General features: G+C 38.0%; 1 protein-coding gene and 1 pseudogene across 1 annotated transcript in view; one reads left to right on the top strand and one right to left on the bottom strand.

Annotated features, from left to right (window-relative positions):
• The window catches only part of LOC126260827 (staphylococcal nuclease domain-containing protein 1), a 97,173-nt gene that overhangs the window by 41,415 nt on the left and 31,897 nt on the right, over window positions 1–23,861 (top strand). The window contains exons 10-11 of the mRNA XM_049958214.1: window positions 12,659–12,842; window positions 21,740–21,881. Of these exons, the coding sequence (XP_049814171.1) occupies window positions 12,659–12,842; window positions 21,740–21,881 (326 nt within the window). The remainder of the gene's footprint in view (window positions 1–12,658; window positions 12,843–21,739; window positions 21,882–23,861) is intronic.
• LOC126261221 (5S ribosomal RNA) lies at window positions 11,236–11,353 on the bottom strand (annotated as a pseudogene).

Genomic DNA, 23,861 nt, shown 5'->3' with positions numbered 1-23,861 from the left:
TTATCTCTTGACCTCCCTCTATGATTTGTACCCCACATGCTTCCCTCCAGTACCAAATTGGTGATCCCTTGATCCCTCAGAATGTGTCCTACCAACCAATCCCTTCACCTTGTCAGGTCACACCACATATTTCTCTTCTCCCCAGTTCTATTCATTACCTTCTCATTAGTTATGTGATCTGCCCATCTAATCTTGAGCATTCTTCTGTAGCACAACATTTCAAAAGATTCTATTCTCTTCTTGTCCAAACTATTTATCGTCCTTTCATACAAGGATACATTCCATACAAATACTTTCAGAAAGGACCCTGAAATCTATACTCAGTGTTAACAGATTTCTTTTCTTCAGAAATGCTTTACTTGCCATTGCCAATCTACATTTTATATCTTCCCTGCTTCAGCCATCATCAGTTATTTTGTTTCCCAAATAGCAAAACTTGTCTACCACATTAAGTGTCTTGTTTCCTAACCTAATTCTCTCTGCATCACCAGATATAATTAGACTAAATTCCATTATCCTCATTTTGCTTTATTCTCTTTTCAAGCCACTGTCCATTGCGTTTAACTGCTCTTCAAAGCCTTTTTCTGTCTCTAACGGAATTACAATGTCATCAGCAAACCTCAAAGTTTTTATTTCTTCTCCCTGACTTTAATTCCTGCTCCAAATTTTTCCTTTACTGCTTGCTCAATATACAGATTGAATAACATTGGGGATAGTCTACAAACCTGTGTCACTCCCTTCTCAATCACTGCTTCCCTTTCATGCCCCTCAATTCTTATAACTGCCATTTGGTTTCTGTACAAATTGTAAATAGCCTTTTGCTCCCTGTATTTTCCCTGCTACCTTTAGAATTTCAAATAGAGTATTACAATCAAAATTGCCAAAAGCTTTCTCCAAGTCGACTACAAATGCTATAAACGTAGGTTTGCCTTTCCTTAACTTATCTTCTTAGATAAGTCGTGTCACTATTGTCTCTTGTGTTCCTACATTTCTCCTGAAGCCAAACTGATCTTCCCCGAGATCGGCTTCTATCAGTTTTTCCATTCTTCCCTAAAGGATTTGTGTTAGTATTTTCCAACCATGACTTTTTTTTTTAATTTTCACGTTTGTCACTACCTGCTTTCTTTGGAATTGGGATTATTACTCGTATATTCTTCTTGAAGTCTGTGGGTATTTCACCTGCGTCATACATCTTGCTCTCCAGGTGGAAGAGTTTCGTCATGGCTGGTTCTCCCAAGTCTACCAGTAACTCTTAATGGAATATTGTCTTCTCTCAGGGCCTTGTTTCGACTTAAGTGTTTCAGCACTTTGGCAAAATTCTTCATGCAGTATCATATCTCCCTTCTCATCTTCATCTATGTCCTCTTCCATTTCCATAATATTGCCCTCAAATACATTTCCCTTGTATAGACCCTCTCTATACTCGTTCCACATTTCTGCTTTCCCTTGTTTGCTTAGTAATGGTTTCCCATTTGAGCTCATGATATTCATGCAGCTGGTTCTCTTTCCTCCAAAGGTCTCTCTAATTTTCCTGTAGGCAGCATCTACCTTACCCCTAGTGATATATGCTTCTACGCCCTTTCACTTGTCCTCTACCCTTTCCTGCTTAGCCATTTTGTACTTTCTCTCAATCTCATTTTTTAGACATTTGTATTCCCTTTCGCCTGCTTGATATATAGCGTTTTTATGTTTTCTCCTTTCATCGATTACATTCAGTATTTCTTGTGTTACCAAAAGATTTCTATTAGCCCTCGACTTTTTATGTACTTGATCCTCTGCTGCCTTCACTATTTCATCTCTCAAAGCTACCCATTCCTCTTCACTGTATTCCTTTCCTCTGTTCTTGTCTGTTGTTCCCTGATGCTCCCTCTGAAACTCTCAGCTGTCTCTGGTTCTTTCAGTTTATCCAGGTCCCATCTCCTTAAAATCCTGCCTTTTTGTAGTTCGTTCTGTTTTAATCTGCAGTTCATAACCAATAGGTTGTGATCAGAGTCCACATCTGCCCCTGGAAATGTCTTAAAATTTAAAACCTGGTTCCAGAAACTTTGTCATACCATTATATAATCAATCTGAAACCTTCCAGTGTCTTCAGGTCTCTCCCATGTATACAGCCTTTGTTCATGATTCTTATACCAAGTGTTAGCGATGGTGAAAGTATGCTCTGTGCAGAATTCTTCCAGGTGGCTTCCTCTTTCATTCCTTTCCCCCAGTCCATATTCACCTGGTAATTTCGCTTCTCTTCCTTTTCCTACTACCAAATCCAGTCCCCCACGACTATTAAATTTTCATCTCCCTTCACTGTCTGAATAATTTATTTTATCTTGTCCTACATTTCCATAATCTCTTCCTCATCAGCAGAGTTAGTTGGCATAAAAACTTGTACTATTGTGGTGGGTGTGGGCTTACCATATTTACTCGAATCTAAGCCGCACTTTTTTCCGGTTTTTGTAATCCAAAAAACCGCCTGCGGCTTAGAATCTAGTGCAAAGTAAGCGGAAGTTCTGAAAAATGTTGGTAGGTGCCGCTACAACTAACTTCTGCCGTCAAATATATGTAGCGCTACACAGGCATGCTTTGCAGGCACAGAGATAAATACTGGAGCCAAAACCTCTGCGTCAGTAAATAAAATTAAAAAAAGGTGGAAGACGAGCTTTTTTTTCTCTGCCCCGAGTTTCGACCATTGCATTTTCATACATTATCCAACGAAGTAAATACAAATTCAGTATTGTTCATCTTCGAATGTGGCAGCATTTCAATGTACTACAAAAATCTGACTGGCAAGACTGTTTGTAATGTTTGTCAATATGGCCAACTCTATGTTGTGAATTTTTTCCTACATGTGAGAAGAGATGGTTGCAAATAGGAACTTTTATGAATTGTGAATCACATGCAGTATTGTCTTTACCATAAGAATAATACGAATATAAACGTTTTGCCATGTATTCTTTCGTGTTTGCTGCTATCTCATTTAAATCCTGTCTGCCGAATAAACTACGAAACTAGAGTGAGACAACAGCAAACGCGGAAGAATATACATATCATGTTATGTTTATATTCATATTATTCTTATGCCTAATAGTGATATAGTCAGAAATGAAGCACGGCAATTGACTAGATTTTTAAATCTAAGACGACTCTAATTTCTGTGCAGAATGTAATGTACGAAAGAGGCGCTGCAAAGATTTTCAAACGGAGAAAAATTTTCGCTAAACTCTCGTTCAGAACATCTTCTATCATATGCTGTCTATTATTTAGTTCTTGTTGATCATTATCAAAGAAAGCAGCAAATAAAACAACTTGCAGTCTCTTGCCATTGTTTCGCTAATGAGACGATTCCTCCCTCTTTTTTTAAATTGTAAGCGGCGGTAGCACGCACAAAAGCAAGCCATGCCGCGAGCGGCGGCAGGTCATAAACACTCATTATCAGAATGCGACAAACAATGCATGACACAGTACAATAATGCATTTTCAACTTAGAGTGATGTAAACACCTATAGCAAAGAGAACGGCACTTATCAGATCAAAGAAAAATAAGCAATCGATTCAAACCAGACGAAGCACGTGAAAAAGGAAGGGTACCCGTATAAATACGGATGGAGCGCCTGACGCATAGCAATGGCTACCTGGTAAAGCTTAACTGCTAAGCTTACGACTCGAACCAAACTACTGTAGCTGTATCGTCATTCATTCGACCTAAAATGTGTCTCATATTACTATGGACCAACTCTGTTTCGATTTGGAGGTGCGGCCTAAAACTTTTCTCTCCCCTTGAATTTCGAGTCTCAAATTTCAGGTGCGGCTTAGATTTGGGAAAATTTTTTTCCTTGATTTCGAGTCTCATTTTTCAGGTGCTGCTTAGATTCGAGTGCGACTTAGATTCGAGTAAATACGGTAATGTCTGTGTTGGTTACAATAATGTGTTCACTATGCTGTTCACAATATCATATCCACATTCCTATTTTTTTAAATTCGTTACTAAACCTACTCCTTATTATCCCTGTTTAATTTTGTATTTATGAGCCTGTATTCACCTGACCAGAAGTCCTGTTAGTCCTGCCACCAAACTTCACTAATTCCCACAATATCTATCTGAAAGCTATTCATTTCCCTTTCGAAATTTTCTGTCCTACCTGCCCGATCAAGGGATCTGACATTTCACAGTGCGATCCGTAGAACGCCTCTTTTCTTTCTCTAACGATGTCCTCTTGAGTAGTCTGCACCCAGAGATCCGATCTGGGGACTATTTTACCTCCAGGATATATTACCCAAGAGGATGTCATCATCATTTAACCATTAAGTAGAGCCACATGCCCTTGGTAAAAATTACAGCTTGTAGTTTCCCCTTGCTTTCAGCCATTCTCAGGATCAGCACAGCAAGGCTGTTTTGGTTGATGTTACAAGGTCAGGTCACTCAGTCATCCAGACTGTTTCCCGTGCAACTACGAAAAGGCTGCTGCCCCTCTTCAGGAACCACATGTTTGTCTGGCCTCTTGGCAGATCCCCTGCCATTGTGATGGCACATAAACTGCAGCTATCTGTATCGCTGAGGCACACAAGCCCCCTCAACATAAAGGTCCATGTTTCATTTGTGTGTGTGGGGGGGACTTTTGGCATTAAAAAAAATTAAGCCACTGTTTTAGGTTTTGCATATGTTCTCTGCAACACAGTTTTTCTCATTCAATTTTGAAGAAACTATCTGATTAAAAAAATTAATTCTTTTACACTTTATAGTCTGGTATGGCAGTTTGATAATGAACTTGCTCTCTTTTCGATAATACTTATAGTCATTTTGATATTTCAAAATTAAGTAATTACAAAAACATATATAGAGAAATCCATGGTGAAAAATGTGGTCACTGGCAAGTTTATATTCAGTGCATTTTACGTTATATATTTATATGTACAAAATGAAGCTAGTGATCGAAATTGTTTTCAAGGGAGCCCTCTCTCCTTCCAGCCTTAAATAAATTATACTTTTTGGCATTTGACCGCAACATGCCACACTCGATCCTATAGTTGCAGCACTGTGTGGAGTTGTGGCTTATGTCTGTCTTTTGCATCTGGTTTATGAAGTCAGTGAAGTTCAAATACTTGAGTTAACGTTGCATTAAAAATTATTTTAATTTGAAAACTAGATATAGTAGGAGATCCGCAGCAAACTTAGCTATATATTACGTGTGTCAATTTTTCTTGTCAGCTTTAAAAGTTTTACTCGTGAAACATTCAGTAACTATTTTTGCTCCTATATTGTTGAACAAGTGGCGTGTGTTCCAGCAAGCAATTAAGGTGAAATGGGATTTTGCTATTAATATAGCTAAAGCATACTATATTCCGTATGTCGCCGCCTTTGACACATTAACTGCAAAAGTATTAGAGTCTGCCACAGACTGGATGAAAGAAGAAGAAATATGAGCAATTAGAAACAACAATGCCATGTCTAGTCATTTTGTAAGTGAAACTAGTAAAGTGCCTTGTCAGCAACAAGCCTTCTGAAGAGTGTATCACACAGGTGACTTTCCGAAAGCTTTCCACTCTTGTGAGCCCACAAGGGGAGCTCCCACCATAGGTAACCTTCTGACACAGATAGAACTTTACAGGGTGAAAGGGAGGTCAAAATAAAGGGACACACATTTTGACTTAGGTGCTTGCACGCTGTAGTTTCTGAGAATGTGATGATGAAAGTTTTGGCCTACTTTATCAGTATGTTTGAGCAGTGTGCAACCTAGTGATGCAGTAGCATAATGCCTGATAGCATAGATTCATACATTTGTGCTCCGGGCTCAAATCCAATCTTAAATTGTGTGTGTTTTATGTGTTGTTGTTGTTGTTGTTGTTGAAGTATGTGACATCAGCATCTTGTCATGAGATACAATGAAATTATTGACAAAAGAAATAAGTATTTCAGTTCTTATTAAAAAGACGATTTTATCATTAGAAATCTTACATAAATCGTATGGACAATAACTGAAAATGAAAAAATACAAATTCTATTATTTCAATTTCCATATACAGTGGACCCTCACTTAACGAGCACCTCCCATAACACACAGTTTGCATAATGGGCAAAACAAACTGTAAAATGGCTCACTTAGTGAGTGATATTTCTCATAACAAGTGACAACAATTGTGTTTGATATATCTAGCCATTTGCATGCAGTTTGGGAAATGTTCATATGAACCTTTCATTGTTGGCAGTGGCATATGAACAACGTCTTTAGTACTGCTGCAGTCTAGGTTTAGTGCTGTTTCTGCTACCATCACAGTGCAGTTTGTGATCAGACATTTTTTCTAAAGTTGTGTTCACAAATTGTTTTTTTCATTTGCACATTTTAATAACCTTTGTAGAAATGTCACCAAAGATAAAGCTGCAAGAAGACCACCATAAAGGAAAGAAAATGACCTTAGAAATGAGAAGTAAAATCATTGAAAAATGCTAAAATGGTGTGAGCATTGCTGAGTTAGCCCACACATGGACTCAGTCTACATCAACTCTTTGTACTATCCTCATGAACAAGGACAAGATTAAGGACATAAATGCTTCAAAGGGAGTGACAGGAGTATCTAAACAACGCTTTTGTATTCTGGATGATGCTGATAGATTGCTCCTTATGTGGATAAATAAAAAGCAATTGCAAGAAGACACTATTAATGAGAACATAATTTGTGAGAAGGTGTGAATGATTTTCGTCAACCTCGTTAAGAAGACGCCAGGATCCTCGGTGGCCAAAGTGTTTAAAGGAAGCCGTGAGTGGTTTGAGATGTTTAAGAGAAGAACTGGCAACCACAGCATTGAGACACATGGAGAAGCAGCTAGCTCCGATGTGAAGGCAGCAGATAACTTTCATCAGCAACTCCAAGATGCTTGTAGCTTCTAAGTGCCACAACAGGCTTTTAATTGTGACGGGACGGGACTGTTCTGGAAAAAGATGCTGAAACATAGTTTTATTACAGCACAGGAGAATGCATTGCCTGGTCACAAGCCAATGAAAGACCATTCCTAACTGCTATTCTGTGCCAGTGCAACCAGCAATTTGAAAATTAAACCACTGCTTGTTTACCATTCAGAAACTCCGCGAGTCTTCTAGAAGTGTAAAGTCCACAAGAGCATGGCAAATGTGGTGTGGAGGTCCAGCAACAAGGCTTGGGTGACATGTGATCTGTTTTGTGATTGGAGCAATGAAGTGTTTGGTCCTTTGCAAAAAAATATTTGCTTGAAATGAATCTGTCACTCCATATCTTGCTTCTTATGGACAGTGCTCCTGCTCATTCTTCAGCCCTACAAGACCAACTCCCTGAAGAATTTCAGTTCATTGAGATCTAATTTCTGCCTCCCAACTCCACTCTGTTACTCCAGCCTACGGACCAGCAGATTGTTTCTAACTTTAAGAAGCTCTACACTAAAACACTCTTTTAGCATTGTTTTGAGTTGACTGAAGCTACCAATCTGTCTGGGAGAGTTTTGGAAATATTACTTCAGCGTTGTTGCCTGTGTCGGGATGATCGAAAAGGTGTGGGAAGGGGTTACCAAGAGAACTCTCACTTCTGCTTGGAAGAAACTTTGGCCAGAATGCGTTGTCAAATGTGACTCTGAGGCATTTGATTCCAGTACCTGTGGAGCCTGTAGTCTGTGGGATTGTGTCGTTGGCCAAGAGCATGGGACTAGAACTAGATAACAGTGATATCGGTGAGCTTGTGGAAGATCACAGCCAAAATATGAACACCGAAGACTTATGGAGTTGCAGTGTTTCACTGCAGGAAGTTGTCAATAGTGCTTTGGAGGAGGAGGTGGTAACAGCAAAGCACCTGTCTTCTGTCACAGTAAGAGAAATGCTAAAAGTGTGGAAATCGGTTGCATTGTACGCTGAAAATTATCACCCCAGTAAAGCAGTGGCTACATGCACTACAAATTTGACAATAATACAGTGTCGCATTTTTGCCAAGTGTTGAAGTGTCGGCAGAAACAAATGACTATAGATAGCTTCCAATTAAAAAAGAATTAGTTATGGTTGGTTGGTTGTTTTGGGGAAGGAGACCAGACAGCGAGGTCATCGGTCTCATCGGATTAGGGAAGGAAGTCGGCCGTGCCCTTTGAAAGGAACCATCCCGGCATTTGCCTGGAGCGATTTAGGGAAATCACGGAAAACCTAAATCAGGATGGCCGGACGCGGGATTGAACCGTCGTCCTCCCGAATGCGAGTCCAGTGTCTAACCACTGCACCACCTCGCTCGGTGGTAGAATTAGTTATGTATCATGAATAATAAAGTACATGATATTTTATGTCTACTTTTCTTTGAATATGTGGACGCAACACACGATTGTATTTTACATTAATTTATATGGGATAAATTGTTTCACTTAATGAGTGTTTCATTCTATGAGTAGGATTATGGAAGAAATTATACTTGCCATGCAAGATTCCACTGTACAGTGAATTGTTGACACAGTTGCTGTTAATGTCATAAGATATGTGATGATAAAAATCTATTTTTAATAATAGTTGAAATGCTCATTTCCTTAATCAGTAATTTCAATATATATATATATATATATATATATATATATATATATATAGAGGGAAACATTCCACGTAGGAAAAAATATATCTAAAAACAAAGATAATGTGACTTACCAAATGAAAGTGCTGGCAGGTCGACAGACACACAAACAAACACAAACATACACACAAAATTCAAGCTTTCGCAACAAACTGTTGCCTCATCAGGAAAGAGGGAAGGAGAGGGAAAGACGAAAGGATGTGGGTTTTAAGGGAGAGGGTAAGGAGTCATTCCAATCCCGGGAGCGGAAAGACTTACCTTAGGGGGAAAAAGGACGGGTATACACTTGCGCGCGCGCGCGCGCGCGCGCACACACACACACATATCCATCCACACATATACAGACACAAGCCTAACATGAGGTTGAAATGAAAATGAAATATAAAAATATGGGGAGAGATAAAGGTGAACTAGAAAGCAACTGGAGATCTGGTATGAAAAAAGGCGAAAAAGTGTTGGTTAAGTTGATCCTGTGGTGAACTTGGGTTGGTAGACAGCGAGGTGCATAAAGGTTAGGTGGTTGTGTTGCCGCTAAAACACGTTAAAGGACGGAGAAATTCGGGAAAATTTCGAAAAAACGCGTAAATGTAAATGTATTAAAAGGAGTGGTGTTGTGGTGAAAGATTACGAAAATGGGGCTAACAATTGTCTGACGAAGAAATAATGACGTTAAAGCCTGTGGGGAGCGGCTAAAAATGATCAGTGATGTGCGAAAAATGGAAGTGGAAATAAAGTGAAAGTTATTAGAGCTGACCGAAATGGTTGTTTAATACGTGAAAGCAGCTGTTATTGAACTAGAAACGGTGGATTTTATAGCAGCGGTGGTGTTGAAAGCGGAAAATAAAATATTTTTGGTTATGGTTTGGAAGTGGGTTACGTATTATTGAGTATGTATAGGCGGGATAAAATTGTATAGTAGATTACGGTAAAAAGGGGAAGGTGAATACAAAGTGAGACTACTGGTAAAAACAGAAAGAGAAAATAAAGAGAAAATATGACGACAGGAAAGATTTCGAAATCCAACAGCAACAATAACAAACGTAATTGTTGGGTTCAAATTAATGATATGGTTATAATAGAGGGAAACATTCCACGTAGGAAAAAATATATCTAAAAACAAAGATAATGTGACTTACCAAATGAAAGTGCTGGCAGGTCGACAGACACACAAACATACACACAAAATTCAAGCTTTCGCAACAAACTGTTGCCTCATCAGGAAAGAGGGAAGGAGAGGGAAAGACGAAAGGATGTGGGTTTTAAGGGAGAGGGTAAGGAGTCATTCCAATCCCGGGAGCGGAAAGACTTACCTTAGGGGGAAAAAGGACGGGTATACACTTGCGCGCGCGCGCGCACACACACACACACACACACATATCCATCCACACATATACAGACACAAGCCTAACATGAGGTTGAAATGAAAATGAAATATAAAAATATGGGGAGAGATAAAGGTGAACTAGAAAGCAACTGGAGATCTGGTATGAAAAAAGGCGAAAAAGTGTTGGTTAAGTTGATCCTGTGGTGAACTTGGGTTGGTAGACAGCGAGGTGCATAAAGGTTAGGTGGTTGTGTTGCCGCTAAAACACGTTAAAGGACGGAGAAATTCGGGAAAATTTCGAAAAAACGCGTAAATGTAAATGTATTAAAAGGAGTGGTGTTGTGGTGAAAGATTACGAAAATGGGGCTAACAATTGTCTGACGAAGAAATAATGACGTTAAAGCCTGTGGGGAGCGGCTAAAAATGATCAGTGATGTGCGAAAAATGGAAGTGGAAATAAAGTGAAAGTTATTAGAGCTGGCCGAAATGGTTGTTTAATACGTGAAAGCAGCTGTTATTGAACTAGAAACGGTGGATTTTATAGCAGCGGTAGTGTTGAAAGCGGAAAATAAAATATTTTTGGTTATGGTTTGGAAGTGGGTTACGTATTATTGAGTATGTATAGGCGGGATAAAATTGTATAGTAGATTACGGTAAAAAGGGGAAGGTGGATACAAAGTGAGACTACTGGTAAAAACAGAAAGAGAAAATAAAGAGAAAATATGACGACAGGAAAGATTTCGAAATCCAACAGCAACAATAACAAACGTAATTGTTGGGTTCAAATTAATGATATGGTTATAATAGAGGGAAACATTCCACGTAGGAAAAAATATATCTAAAAACAAAGATAATGTGACTTACCAAATGAAAGTGCTGGCAGGTCGACAGACACACAAACAAACACAAACATACACACAAAATTCAAGCTTTCGCAACAAACTGTTGCCTCATCAGGAAAGAGGGAAGGAGAGGGAAAGACGAAAGGATGTGGGTTTTAAGGGAGAGGGTAAGGAGTCATTCCAATCCCGGGAGCGGAAAGACTTACCTTAGGGGGAAAAAAGGACGGGTATACACTTGCGCGCGCGCGCACACACACACACACACACACACACACACACACACACACACACACACACACACACACACACATCCATCCACACATATACAGACACTTACCAAATGAAAGTGCTGGCAGGTCGACATACACGCAGGCGTCACTGGATGTGGACATGGAGGGGCCTGTGGTCAGCATGCTGCTTTCCCAGTTGTATATCAGTTTATGAGACCAGAGCTGCTACTACTCAGTCAAGTAACTCCTCAGTTTGCCTCACAAGGGCTGAGTGCACCCTGCTTGCCAACAGCACTCGGCAGACCGGATGGTCACCCATCCAAATGCTAGCCCAGCCCGACAGTGCTTAACTTCGGTGAACTAGTGGGAACCGGTGTTATCACTGCGACAAGGCTGTTGGAATTGGAAATTTTTTGGGAGGACAAAATGCAATCCATATGAGGTTTGAGCATTTTCTGGAATAAGGTGCATTTCAAGCCTGATTTCTGCCTGTTCGTACTGAAAACATTGTAACAGTAATAAAATTAGTTTAATTTTAATAGCCATTTATTCAGTAACTTGGTACAATGTTTTGTTTTTATTTCAGTTTTATTAGTAACACATTATTTTGTTCTTATGATTACGAATTTTCTTGTGTACATTAATGATCTCTCATCAGTTACACTGCCAGAAGCAGAGTTCGTTTTGTTTGCAGATGACACAAGTATTGCAATAAATAGTATGTCAAGTGTAGTTCTAGAAAGATCTGCTAATGATATTTTCATGGATATTAATAAATGGTTTAAAGCCAACTCACTGACATTAAACTTCGAAAAGACTCACTATATGCAATTTAGAACCTGTAAGAGGTTTCCACCCAGCATATGCATAAAATACGAAGAAGAGCAGATAGAAGAGGCTGACAGTCTTAAATTCCTGGGATTACAACTTGATAATAAATTCAGTTGGGAAGAGCACACCACAGAACTGCAGAAACGCCTTAACAAATCTGTATTTGCAATTCGAGTGTTTGCAGACATAGGCAACATAAAAATGAAAAAGCTTGCATACTTTGCCTACTTTCATTCCATAATGCCATATGGTATAATATTTTGGGGTAACTCTTCAAGTCAAACAAAAGTTTTCAGAGTCCAAAAGCGTGTAATACGTATTATATGTGGAGTAAATTCACGGACGTCCTGTAGAAACCTCTTCAAAGAACTGGGTATACTAACTACTGCCTCTCAGTATATTTACCCATTAATGAAATTTGTCCTAAATAATATATCTCTTTTTCCAACAAACAGCTCAGTTCATAAATACAATACCAGGAACAAAAATGATCTGCACAAGGACTTAAAAGCACTTACTTTAGTTCAAAAAGGGGTCCACTACTCAGGAACACTCATCTTCAATAATTTGCCAGTAAACATAAAAAAATTAGTTACAAATAAAGATCAGTTTAAAAGGAGCCTGGAAGATTTACTAGTGGCCAACTCCTTCTACTCCATTGACGAATTTTTTAATAGAAACAAATGATGTATTGTATATATATACAATTAGTATATCTAATCTAAAACGAGCTCAGCATGTCATTGGGACTTTGTTCTGTCCTTTATTGGAAGACATGGGAATGATATACTTTGACACATCTGTTTATCTAAAAGACTTTTCGTATGAGCCTGTTGTTTGATTTTATTTTATTTATTTATGTATTTATTTTTAAGGAATGTTGCAGAGGCAATGGTTAGTAAAGGTCTGGCCACCGTAGTCAGGTATCGCCAAGATGATGACCAGCGATCTTCTCATTATGATGAACTGCTGGCAGCAGAAATGAAGGCAGCGAAGTCTGGCAATGGATTGCATTCTAAGAAAAATATACCAAATCATCGTGTGGCAGATGTGTCTGGGGTGAGTACATGCATATTATATCCAGCATTAAATTCTCAAATGCACTGTTGTACAGCCCATGTCTCTAATAAGTCTAAGTGTTTTGAAAAGTTAGAACCTTTTTTGTGTCAGAAGCATCAGATTATAAATTAAAAGAAAAAGAAAGGGTGTAAATATTACAGGTATATAACTGATAAATTCCTAATGCCCACCTGGTGAACAGAGTGATTTTTCTTCTGTGGAGACATATTTGATCTTGAGTCTTTGCAGGACTTCTCACACTTAGTGCTGTGTAAGAGCAGTGTATCTTACTTAAACATTGTTTGGTGTTTTTTCAAAGACTACATTTTCACCATGGACTGCAGAATAGAAAACCCTGATAATCTGTAGCTCTTTAGATTTTGGGCATTGTTGAATTGGTCAAAAACGCCAAAGATGAGTGTGTGGAGCCATGTTTCCAGGAGTAGTCAAGCTGCGCACACACGTCAGTTTTTATGTTCACAAGTATCTGCTGGATCCACATATAAATGATGATTTTTTAAGCATATCAGTGAAGAATCACGAGATAATCAGTTAGTATTCAGACTGCATTTAGTTGATTTATCTGTGTTGCTGTGTGATCTTGCAAACTCCAGTACTTGTTGAAAAGTGTCCAACACTTGAGACAGAATAGTTCAAAGGTGGCTGTAGTATTTATCATTGCAAAATCAATGTAGGAAGGGGTAACTCTAAGTTAAATCATTTTGTGCGTGCAACACATACTCTATCTGGGTAGTAACTGCTGTCTTTGGGCAGTGCATGCTGGAGAGAGGTGGGTGGACGGAGGGCTAAAATTCTCCAGCATATGATACTGCTACTGGAAATTATAGTTTATTCTAGGTAATGCTGAAAAATAACTTTTAGTTAAACTGTTGTTGAAGAACTTGCCATTTGATTGGTAGTACAATTTGTGGTAAGTGTGGCTCATTGTCCACCTTTGGGCATGACCATTGTAGTGTATCTATGAAGTCAGGACTGCACTCCTGTTCACTTCAGTAGGTAGAAGTCAGCTTGGATGCAATAAATGCTATCCACATCTACAAGATATGCATCCATGAGTTCCATATATGTAGGTATTTGAAGGTAGCAAAAAACTCATGTATCTTGTCAGCAAAGTTATTTTACCTTTTGAAGTTGCATGTGGAGATTAATTACGTGAGGTGGTGGAGTTCCTTATTGCTCTGTGGACCAAGTAAGGTGCAATGAGTGTCATAAAGCAGGAGCTCTATGGAGCGCTCACTGCAGCAGCTCAGAGACACTTTGATGCGAGTGCTAAGAATATTAGGTCAGCAATCGTGTAAATTACGGCAGACAGATTACAAGACCCTGCTGTGCCACCCTATTTGATCGTTCACAACAAGAGACAATGCTCCCCACTGTCCCTGTCCATACCTGAAACAGCCTGTTGTAGAATAATATTACTGTCACACATGTTAAAAGTTTGGTTAGTTACTTCACAGATAATCATTATGTAGTTTCATAATATTTTACATTTCGAAGTTAAATGTTCTTGTTGGGAACAGTAAAATTTTTAAATGGTGTCTGAAAGCTTATTGTAAACAAACATTTCGTCACCAGAATCAATTAATTTTTTTTATTTATCTCTGACAGAATTGCTAGAACTTCAAACCACTGAAATTTAATTGACTCAAAAATATCTACTGTGGTATCCCATTGTGTGTCTAAATTTCCTCTCAATTTCTGCGGGTGGTTCTGAAGGCCAGATCTTTTTTAAAAAAAAACAGTTGACAGCTTGACAAGAACTTATTAATCACTGTAAATCATTCTCCTTATCATTGATACGTCTTAGAGTAGTGCATTCATGCTCAATATTGAGTGTGAGAGCCCCTTATATTGACGAAGTGCTGCTCCAGTGTTTGGACCTCTTTCACCAAGAAACATTATGTTTTGCCCAGTGCTGAATAAATCGAAACACTGTAATGTCTTGTTTAATATTTCCTCCAATAATTTCTTATTTAATATTTTCTCTACTTCTTTAATCTCATCCCCGAAAACTGTGGTGCCCAAAACTCAACTCTTGTTATACTGTCCTCCTTGACTGTTAATGTGTAGTCACTCCTAGTCATTTATTTTACAATGTGAATCACTTCATTGACTGTTGGTGCCCCTCCTCTGTCACAGAAAACATTCCTCACCTCTTCAGAAAAGCTTTAAGCAGACGGTCACCTGTTTCCTTTAAATTTATTGAAATAGTGATTGGATGAGGTGGCAATTTATTGACATTTACTGCACCATACGTGGCCCCCACATCAATAAGGAACTGTTCCATCTTGAAAAAATCATTTCCATACACAACTTTAAAAGGTAAAGTCTTTGCTGATAAGATTGAGTTTCTTTGAACTTCATAGTTGCTTTCTATAATTAAGTTATTTATAAGTTATAATTATGTACTAGCTATGTTGAAATATGAAAACCTGTATTCCTTAGTTTAGTTCCAAAAATTATTTTAACACAGAATATTCATATACTACATTCTATATAACAAAATTGTAATTAATTAATTGAAAAGTAGTCAGGCACTATGTTGATTTACATGTTTGTACAACTAAAGTGCCAGGTTTGACACCTTTGTACAATGAAAATATGTAGTTGGTTGATGCAGATTGTTAAAGATTGTCAAAATTACGCATTTTTTTTTGTACATCAGTTTGTGCGAAGGTGTCGGAAAATGACATGGGGTGAAGAACTGTTACTGGAATGGAGGTAGTTGGAAACAGAGTATTTTCTTTTGATATCACATCTAGAGCCACAAGGGAAATCATATGTCATTTTAAGATTTTACAAAATTCTCAGCCTTGAGAAAAAAGGTCAATCCAATTTTATTATTCACTAACTTATCAGTTACCAATAGTAGTAAACTTGCCACCCTCGGTTTTATAGAATTTTTACATTGAACAGGGAAAACCCCAAATTTTGTGACTTTGTTGTTAAAAATAACAGATTTCACATTATCTTTCATTTTATCATTTATGCGAAATTTTCTTGTCTGTATTTTTACTACTTCATCTGCTCACTCATTGGACCTTATATAGTCTTGTCGTACAACACTCTTCCAGCACACAGCCTGCAGATTGCCAAAATGTAATGTAAAATGCCTAAAAGCTATAGTGTTTGAACTACAGTGCTCGCCTGCAATTAAAAAATGTGACAGAGCAAGGTGGCACAATGGTCAGCACACTGGACTCATATTTTGGATGATGATGATGATGATGATGATGATGATGATGATGATGATGATGATCCGAATCCCTGTCTGGCCATCCAGATTTCAGTTCTCCGCAATTTCCCTAAATTGCTCCATGCAAATGCCATGACCTTCCTTTGATAAAAAGACGTAGATGATTTCCTTCCTCATCCTTTCACAATTTAAGCTTGTGCTGTACCTATGGCTGCACTAACAACTGGAAACACTGGACATCACTTTGTTCCCAAATCACAATTTTCATTAGTGAATGTATGTATTGTGACGGCATAGTGAAAGTTATCTCCTCAAAGAGATAAGAGGTACCTGTGTGACATCTGTGGGTGAACACCACATATTATTCTTAGTGCTCACTTTTGTGCACTCAGTACTTTCTTTGAGAGTGGTGAGTTACCCCAGAAAAATTACTTCACAATACATTATTGAGTGGGAAAAAATGCTAAATATGGCACAAGGTTAATTTGTTTCACTAAGCAGTTGTATAAAGAGCAGTAGTAGATGAATTTCATTGTTTGAGACGCCCAGTAATATGCTTCTTCCAGTGCAAGTTTTCATCAGTATGTATATTCAAATATTTGAAGTATTCTATCCTATTTACTGACTCCTGCTTATTGTGCTACATCAGTTGTTGTTATGACTCTGTTTGTTGTACAGAATGTGTGTGTGTGTGTGTGTGTGTGTTTTTTTCCACAATTTAGGGAGAGTCCATTTTCTGAGAGCAACTTCGTAATTCTTTTGAAAATACCATTTACTTTATAACTATTTTTTATATAATTTTCTTTATATTATAATTACTTCTAATTGTTTCGAAAATATTATTTGCAATCTCTTCAGTTGCTTTCCCTATAATGGGTTTTGCAGTAGCAACACTAATATCATCTGCAAAAAGTAACAAATTCTGCTTGTTGAAAGTTAAGTAGAATGTCATTCATATATATCAGGAACAGAACTGGACTCAAAATTAACCCTGCGGGACTCATTGTGATTTTTCCACAGTGAATTATTCATCACAACTTTTTGCATTCTGTTTCTTAAGTACGATTCAAATAAGCTGTGCATAAAACCCATCAGTTCCACCCTATTTCTAATTTTCTAATAGTTACATGAGCTACACAAAAGCCTTTGAAATTGCACAAAAAATACCAACTGCCGGTATTTTATTATTTAAGGTGTGTACTATTTGATGAGAATTTATAAAGTGGCATTCTTAGTCGAGTAGACCTTCTGGAATCCTAACTGTGATATGCCAAGTAAATTGTTTCCACTAAAGTGAGAGACTGCTATTAAGTACATTACTTTTTCAAATATTTTGTTTGGCTAAAACGTCAGTAAGGAAACTGGATGATTGTTGTTTAAGCCTGTTTAGTCACCCACGGTTTTAATGAAGAGGCGTAAAATTATATGTTTTAAGCTGTCTGGAAGATTCCCTATGCCACTGATGCGTTACCAATATCACTGAGGATATTCCTTATTAAGTTAGAGCAACTTTTCAGAATTCTGTTTGAAATTCTGTCAACAGCATATGAGAGCTCCTGCTTTTTAGAATTCTATTAATTTCAGTGGAGGATGTTGGTACTGCTTCTAGTAGCATAAAGTTTTATGGAATGACATTTTTAATATATCCTCTTTCTTCTTCAACTGAACCATTGAATCCCGTTTTTTGCTCCTCCATTTAGAAAGTGTTTGTTAAAAGTACTTGTGGAACTTGTGACTGATTGGTATCCTGTACATTGGCTGGCTGTCCTTTCTCCTGTTTGACAATCCCATATACTTTTAATCTTATTATCTGTGTTGTTTATTTTTCAGGACTTCCATACTTCTGGACATTTTAATGACTTTCCTTAAAATACTGCAGTATTTTTTGTAGTATGGAGGTAATGTCAGATCCTGACTTTAGCATTTATATAAACTTTCCATTCAAACAAAGACCAGGCAGACTTTATGTTCTTGACAAAGGAGGACTATTGAACACTTCAGGCGGTGGTTGTAAAATATTACGTGAAATTGGCAGGAGGAATCACTCATCAGAGTTCCAAAGTGCTGCCAGCAGTCCACTAGCACAGCATAGGGAGCTAAAACGAATTAGGTACAGTGGCTAAGCAGCTCCTTATAATCCACATAAACTATAACCCATGCTAAGCAGCACTTGAGATGATGTAAAGAGTCATGCCACTGGGCACTGGGTGACTGAACACGAATGATTTGGAATGATGAATTTTTCTATATCCTGTGGCAATTGTAAGAAAGAGTTTGAGTTTTGTGAACGCGTGGAAAATATTACCTCCTGTCAAGTATTCTGCCAGCATTGAAGTACGAATGAAGTCGTGTTGTGGTAAGCATATTGTTTTCCATGGTTTGAGTATGGTCCTCTTATTGTGATTAATAAAATGCAAAGGCATGTGAACACATTTTACAGCATTGTGCCTGTGTACAATAGAGGAACAGTTTGGGATGATTGTTTACATCAACATGACAGTGTACCCAATCATACAGTGTCATATGTGAGCCATTGGTTTACAGACAGCAACTGTTCTGAACCAGACTGGCCCACCCTGCCTAGAGTCCCAGCCGGAACCCAATGAAACAACTTGGGATGAGTTAGAACACAAACTTCACTCCAGACCCCAGTGTCCAACATCACTACCTTCTTTGCTTTCGGCTCTTAAGGAAGACTGGGCTGCAGTTATTTCTTCACACACATCCAGACATATTATTGAAAGTCTTCCCAGCAGACTTCAGACAGACATAAAGTCTAAAGACGCACACCTTGCATAAATGTCCACCAATAGGTACCAAGATACTTTTGATAATATAGTTTACATTTTTTGCCTGTTATTGTATGAATTGGTTTTTGTGGTTTAAAAAGCTAATCAGATATTACCTGTTGCAGTGGTATGATCTGAAATTACTTAACCTGTTTTAGGCTCTCCCTATTACATGTTGTTGTATGTGTTTGTGTGTTTGTTGTATATAGTTAATGAAGTCATTAGAATCTTTTAACTGTGTTAGCACAGATTGTCATATATTCTGGTAGCTCTTGCCATACAGGCATATATTTTCGGTGTAGGAAAAGATAGATTGCTACTTGACGTAAAGAAGACATATTAAGATGCAGACAGGCACAATTAAGACCCTTCCATAACATTTTCGGCCACACCCTTAAACAGCAGAAGAGAAGCACACACTATTCATACACAAAAGCAAGCACACAAGGTGCACACATGACCGCCAACTCCAGCATCTCGGGATGGAATATGGTTTTGTGCAGCTGTTATTAATCTTCATAGAATTGCAGTGTGCATTAAACTTTTTTAATCAATACTTCTAAAGCATAAAAAGTCACGAAAAGGTCTTAATTTCAGCAACTTGAACATTTAAGAAACAAAAATTAAATTGTGTGCATGGATTGTGGCAGAACAGTCAGAGGTGTACCGCCAGTTTTCAGTGTCCCAAATCGGCATGGACTTTGTTTGTTTCTGTTAGTTCTGCAGGTTTCAAATTATTTCAGCATAAATTTATGGTGATATTTGACCATGTATGGATGCTCGAGAAGGTCTGCCGTTATCAGGGTGTGCCTTTGGCCCAAAGGTGACCCTGTATGGCTGATCACCACTGCATGGTGGCTGCTAGCTGGATGCCTCCTGGACAGTTCCACTAGCCATCTCCTTGATAATTGTCACTGGCTACATGCAGGACTAGATCTGCAGACACGCCTAGCATGTGTGCACATTATACAGATTATGTCACTATATGATAGCAGAGTTCAAGAAATCCTCATCAGAGATGCTGATCATTGTCTGAACCTCTAGCTTTAGCCTTCCATTTGACTCCAAATCAAAAGACCCTTATCAATACTGGGTAAAATGCTGCAGATAGTGAGCAGTGCTTCATCTTTTCATGTGAATTCAGCTATAGGAACAGAGCATGGCCTCTGACTACAGATGTGTTATTTGTGCCAACAAATGTTGAGATTTGCAGTCCGTTGCACTCAGTATGTTCAGCAGATGCTGGCAGAGCCTCCTCCATATCTTGGGCAAGGGACCACAACTGACCTTCCTTCCCAACCTGCCAGCTATTTTCCTGAGGTACTTCATTTTCCATGTAATGTTGGAACTCTGAATGAAGGAAAATTGATGGTAACAATCACTTCATTGTAAGGCAAGACTGTTTTCAGTTTCATACAGAGAGATGTTGCTGTTTGAGTAGGCTGTAGTTGTAGTGTTAGGAGTTTTACAGCAACTTGTCAGAATTGGTAGTGTATTACAAAAATTGTGATTATCCTAAAGAGAATAAGCAGAGAACGAGAAAGTTGGTGTTACAGGCTCGGGTTGCTATCCTGTACACAGCAGAGGGATTATTCAAAAGAAGCCTAATTAAAAACGAAGTCCTGTCTTTTGTAAATATGAAGACTGTTGGGATGACGTGTGAAGAAACTAGGATCAATGTGGCATAGTGATGAGGGAGACGTATCGATATAGACAAGCAATGCGCAGCATGTTGACATTGTCATAAAGGGCCATTGATCACAAAAGTTCGGTAATAGGGTGTAGAATGTGGGCTACTGGAAGAGGACAGAGTCAAGATGTTAACTTAAAGCAATAAATAATTTGCATAAGTGACACCTTTAATAAGAATGATGGATGTTGTCAACATATGCTATTGACAAAGTCCCAGGGTCCAGTCATGTCACCAACTGTAGTAATACCTGCCTGGCAAGTCCAAAATAACGCCAGAGGCCATTTAACATTTTAGTAGGCTGAAGTTTGTGAGCAACAGTGTAGCAGGAACCAATTTCCACTTGGTTTAGAGCTGACACTATCCCAGTGTTACAAATGAAAACCTCAGCAGCTACAACAACACGAAAGATGGACTTCAGCAAGTTACCTTTCGGTGGGTGAAGCAGTGGACCCAGACAACCATTACATGACTTTAGAATCCGAATTGAAAGAGTAGACAACTGCTAAAACCTACTAAATTTCACATGTGTAACCTATGGCTTTAAATGATGAAAATGAGAGGTCATGGATGCTGGGTAAATTCATGGTCTCCTAATTGTATCCCAGAAGGAAATTCCAGTGGCATGTAGCAAGGCATGGACGTGGTCAGGGAACTCAGTTACGGGGAATAAATTTGAGTAATGGTTTTGAGAGCAAGATCAACAATAGGAAAGTAAAAGTATGTGCCACATGGATACCACCTCGTTACATCTTACCAACAGACTGTGGTTAGACATAAACTGCATCACAAAAAAGTGAATCAGCCAGGAGACGTGATCAGATGTCAGTGTAACTTCATACATGTACACATCATTGGCAGGTGTGTGAATAATTAGAGTTGCAACATTGACATGTAGTCATACAGTGGAAACCTTGATAGTTGAAGAGTGACAGATCGCAGTAGGTGATTATCATTAGCAATTTATTAATTTCATGTGTCAAAGTGGAATGTATAACGGATTGTCAAGTTGTTATGGACGCATTTTGCAATTGAAGTAATCTAGAGAAGAAAATTGAAGTAACATGAAGCAAATATTTTATGAATATCACTAAAATATAGGAATTAGTAGTGGGCATGAACTTTTTGCATTATGTGTTTATTCAGTTCTTTAATGACTTTCAATCCAGATCAGACTAATTTTTTGAAAACTTTTTTCCAGGATTTAAATAAAGCAAAACAGTTCTTACCATTCCTCCAGAGGGCACAACGCACAGAAGCAATAGTAGAATTCGTTGCCAGTGGTTCGCGCCTAAGACTATATATCCCAAAGGAGACGTGTCTTGTTACATTCCTACTTGGAGGTAAGATAACTTATAAGTCTTTCTGCTCTCTATCTGATTGAAATTCTGAGGTGCTACTGGTGATAGAGCAAAAATGATGAAAATAACATAAAGATTGAATGACTGTTGCAAATTACAATTGCATCATTGAATTAATTTTTTCATTGGACACATCCATCACATTCCTCTCACCCTATTGGGTAGAAAAATGTAATAGGTCTCTAGAGCATAAGAATAATAACGTAACTACTTTACACAAGTACAAAACTAAGTACAGAAAAAGTTTTGGAAAACACTAACAGAAATAATCATATTAGAGAAGTCACTCGAACAAACATGAAGTATTCCCCACTTATTCCAGTCTTTCTTTTGCACAGACTTCAATCAGCTTTCTGTATCTTACTTCAGTACATGACATCAGTTGGCTGTATGTTCTCTCTCTCTCTCTCTCTCTCTCTCTCTCTCTCTCACACACACACACACACACACACACACACACACACACACACACACACACCTCTATCTCTATCTATCTCTCCATTTAAATTAATAGAGGGAAACATTCCACGTGGGAATATGACTCCTTACCCTCTCCCTTAAAACCCATATCCTTTCGTCTTTCCCTCTCCTTCCCTCTTTCCTGATGAGTCAACAGTTTGTTGCGAAAGCTTGAATTTTGTGTGTATGTTTGTGTTTGTTTGTGTGTCTGTCGACGTGCCAGCGCTTTCGTTTGGTAAGTCACATCATCTCTGTTTAGATATATCTCTCCATTTACATTCTTTAAATTTTTCTCTTGATACATTTTCTTGGAAAGGCAAGGGAAGCTATCAGTTGTGATTTTTGTTGGGTTTCCAATTTAACTTATTTTCCAACATCATCTGTTTCTCCCTCTGAACATGGGGACATAGTGGTTAAGGCAGTTAGCTCTCGTATTAGAGGAATGGGATTCAAATATGCATCCAAATTCATTAAGATGAATGGGTGAGATTTCTTTGAAAAAGAGGACACCACCTTCCCCTCCCGATCCTGTTTGCCATACCTAAAGGTGTCATTATCAGTGAAATTTGAAACTATAATCTTCTTTCCATTTTTCTTGTGCACTACTCAGAATGTTGTAGTGTCTGAGTTAATATGCTAATGTAATCTTAAGGCTGCTTCGTTTTCATTTAGTGTGCTGATCTTTATTCCTTACTGTTACATTAAAATTTGTGAAGAAGACTGAAAAAGCATTTGTAACCATTATTTGCAACATTTCATATAATTTGTTTCATTTTATAGAGTCACGTCTCCAGAATGACAAATAGTTCTACATTTTAATTCACTTGCTCATAGAGCTCTATATTGCTTTGTGCCAGAGAGAACTACTGAAAGTCATCTGCAAACAAAAACCCTGTTCCCAGTATTTTTCCTTTTATTGCTTTCCAGCACTACTAAATATGTGTTGTCTTACAGTGTTACAGTTTTCTGGGCTTAATTAAATGACTCTGCAGATTTCTGTATGAACAATTTTGTTTGTATTTAGATTTACCGTACAGTAATTTAAAACCATTTGATTTCAGAAACAGTAATTAAAACTAGTAGTAACCAATTGTTTCACATCACATAGCTCCATTAAAAAAGAGTAGTTTTAAATCTTTCCAAAGTGGAAGTAAATAAGCATACTAACAGCATTTATGATAGTCTGCTTGCAGGCCTCTGGTACAGGAGTAGCTGCTACAGAGTGACACTCTTAGCTTTAAGCGTGAAGTTTACTCTTAATTTTTGGAGTTTCTTAAAAAAGTGTAAAAAAGCTGGAAGAGAAGTAAATATAATTCTTGACTCTGGCCAGATAAAAACAAGCTGTTGAAAAAATCAGGAAATAATAGTGGGTTATAAACAAATATATTCCAAAGTATTTCTAGTAACACTAGCCTACAAAATGCAACTTCTGTTTTTTTCTGTGTAGTCTTTAAATATCTATGAAAGTAGTTGAAAAAAATATGAGCCTCAGAATTTTGCTAC

The sequence above is a fragment of the Schistocerca nitens genome, chromosome 5 (assembly GCF_023898315.1).
Source record: "Schistocerca nitens isolate TAMUIC-IGC-003100 chromosome 5, iqSchNite1.1, whole genome shotgun sequence".
NCBI lineage: Eukaryota > Metazoa > Arthropoda > Insecta > Orthoptera > Acrididae > Schistocerca > Schistocerca nitens.
This window is presented reverse-complemented; position numbering and strand designations above follow the sequence as displayed.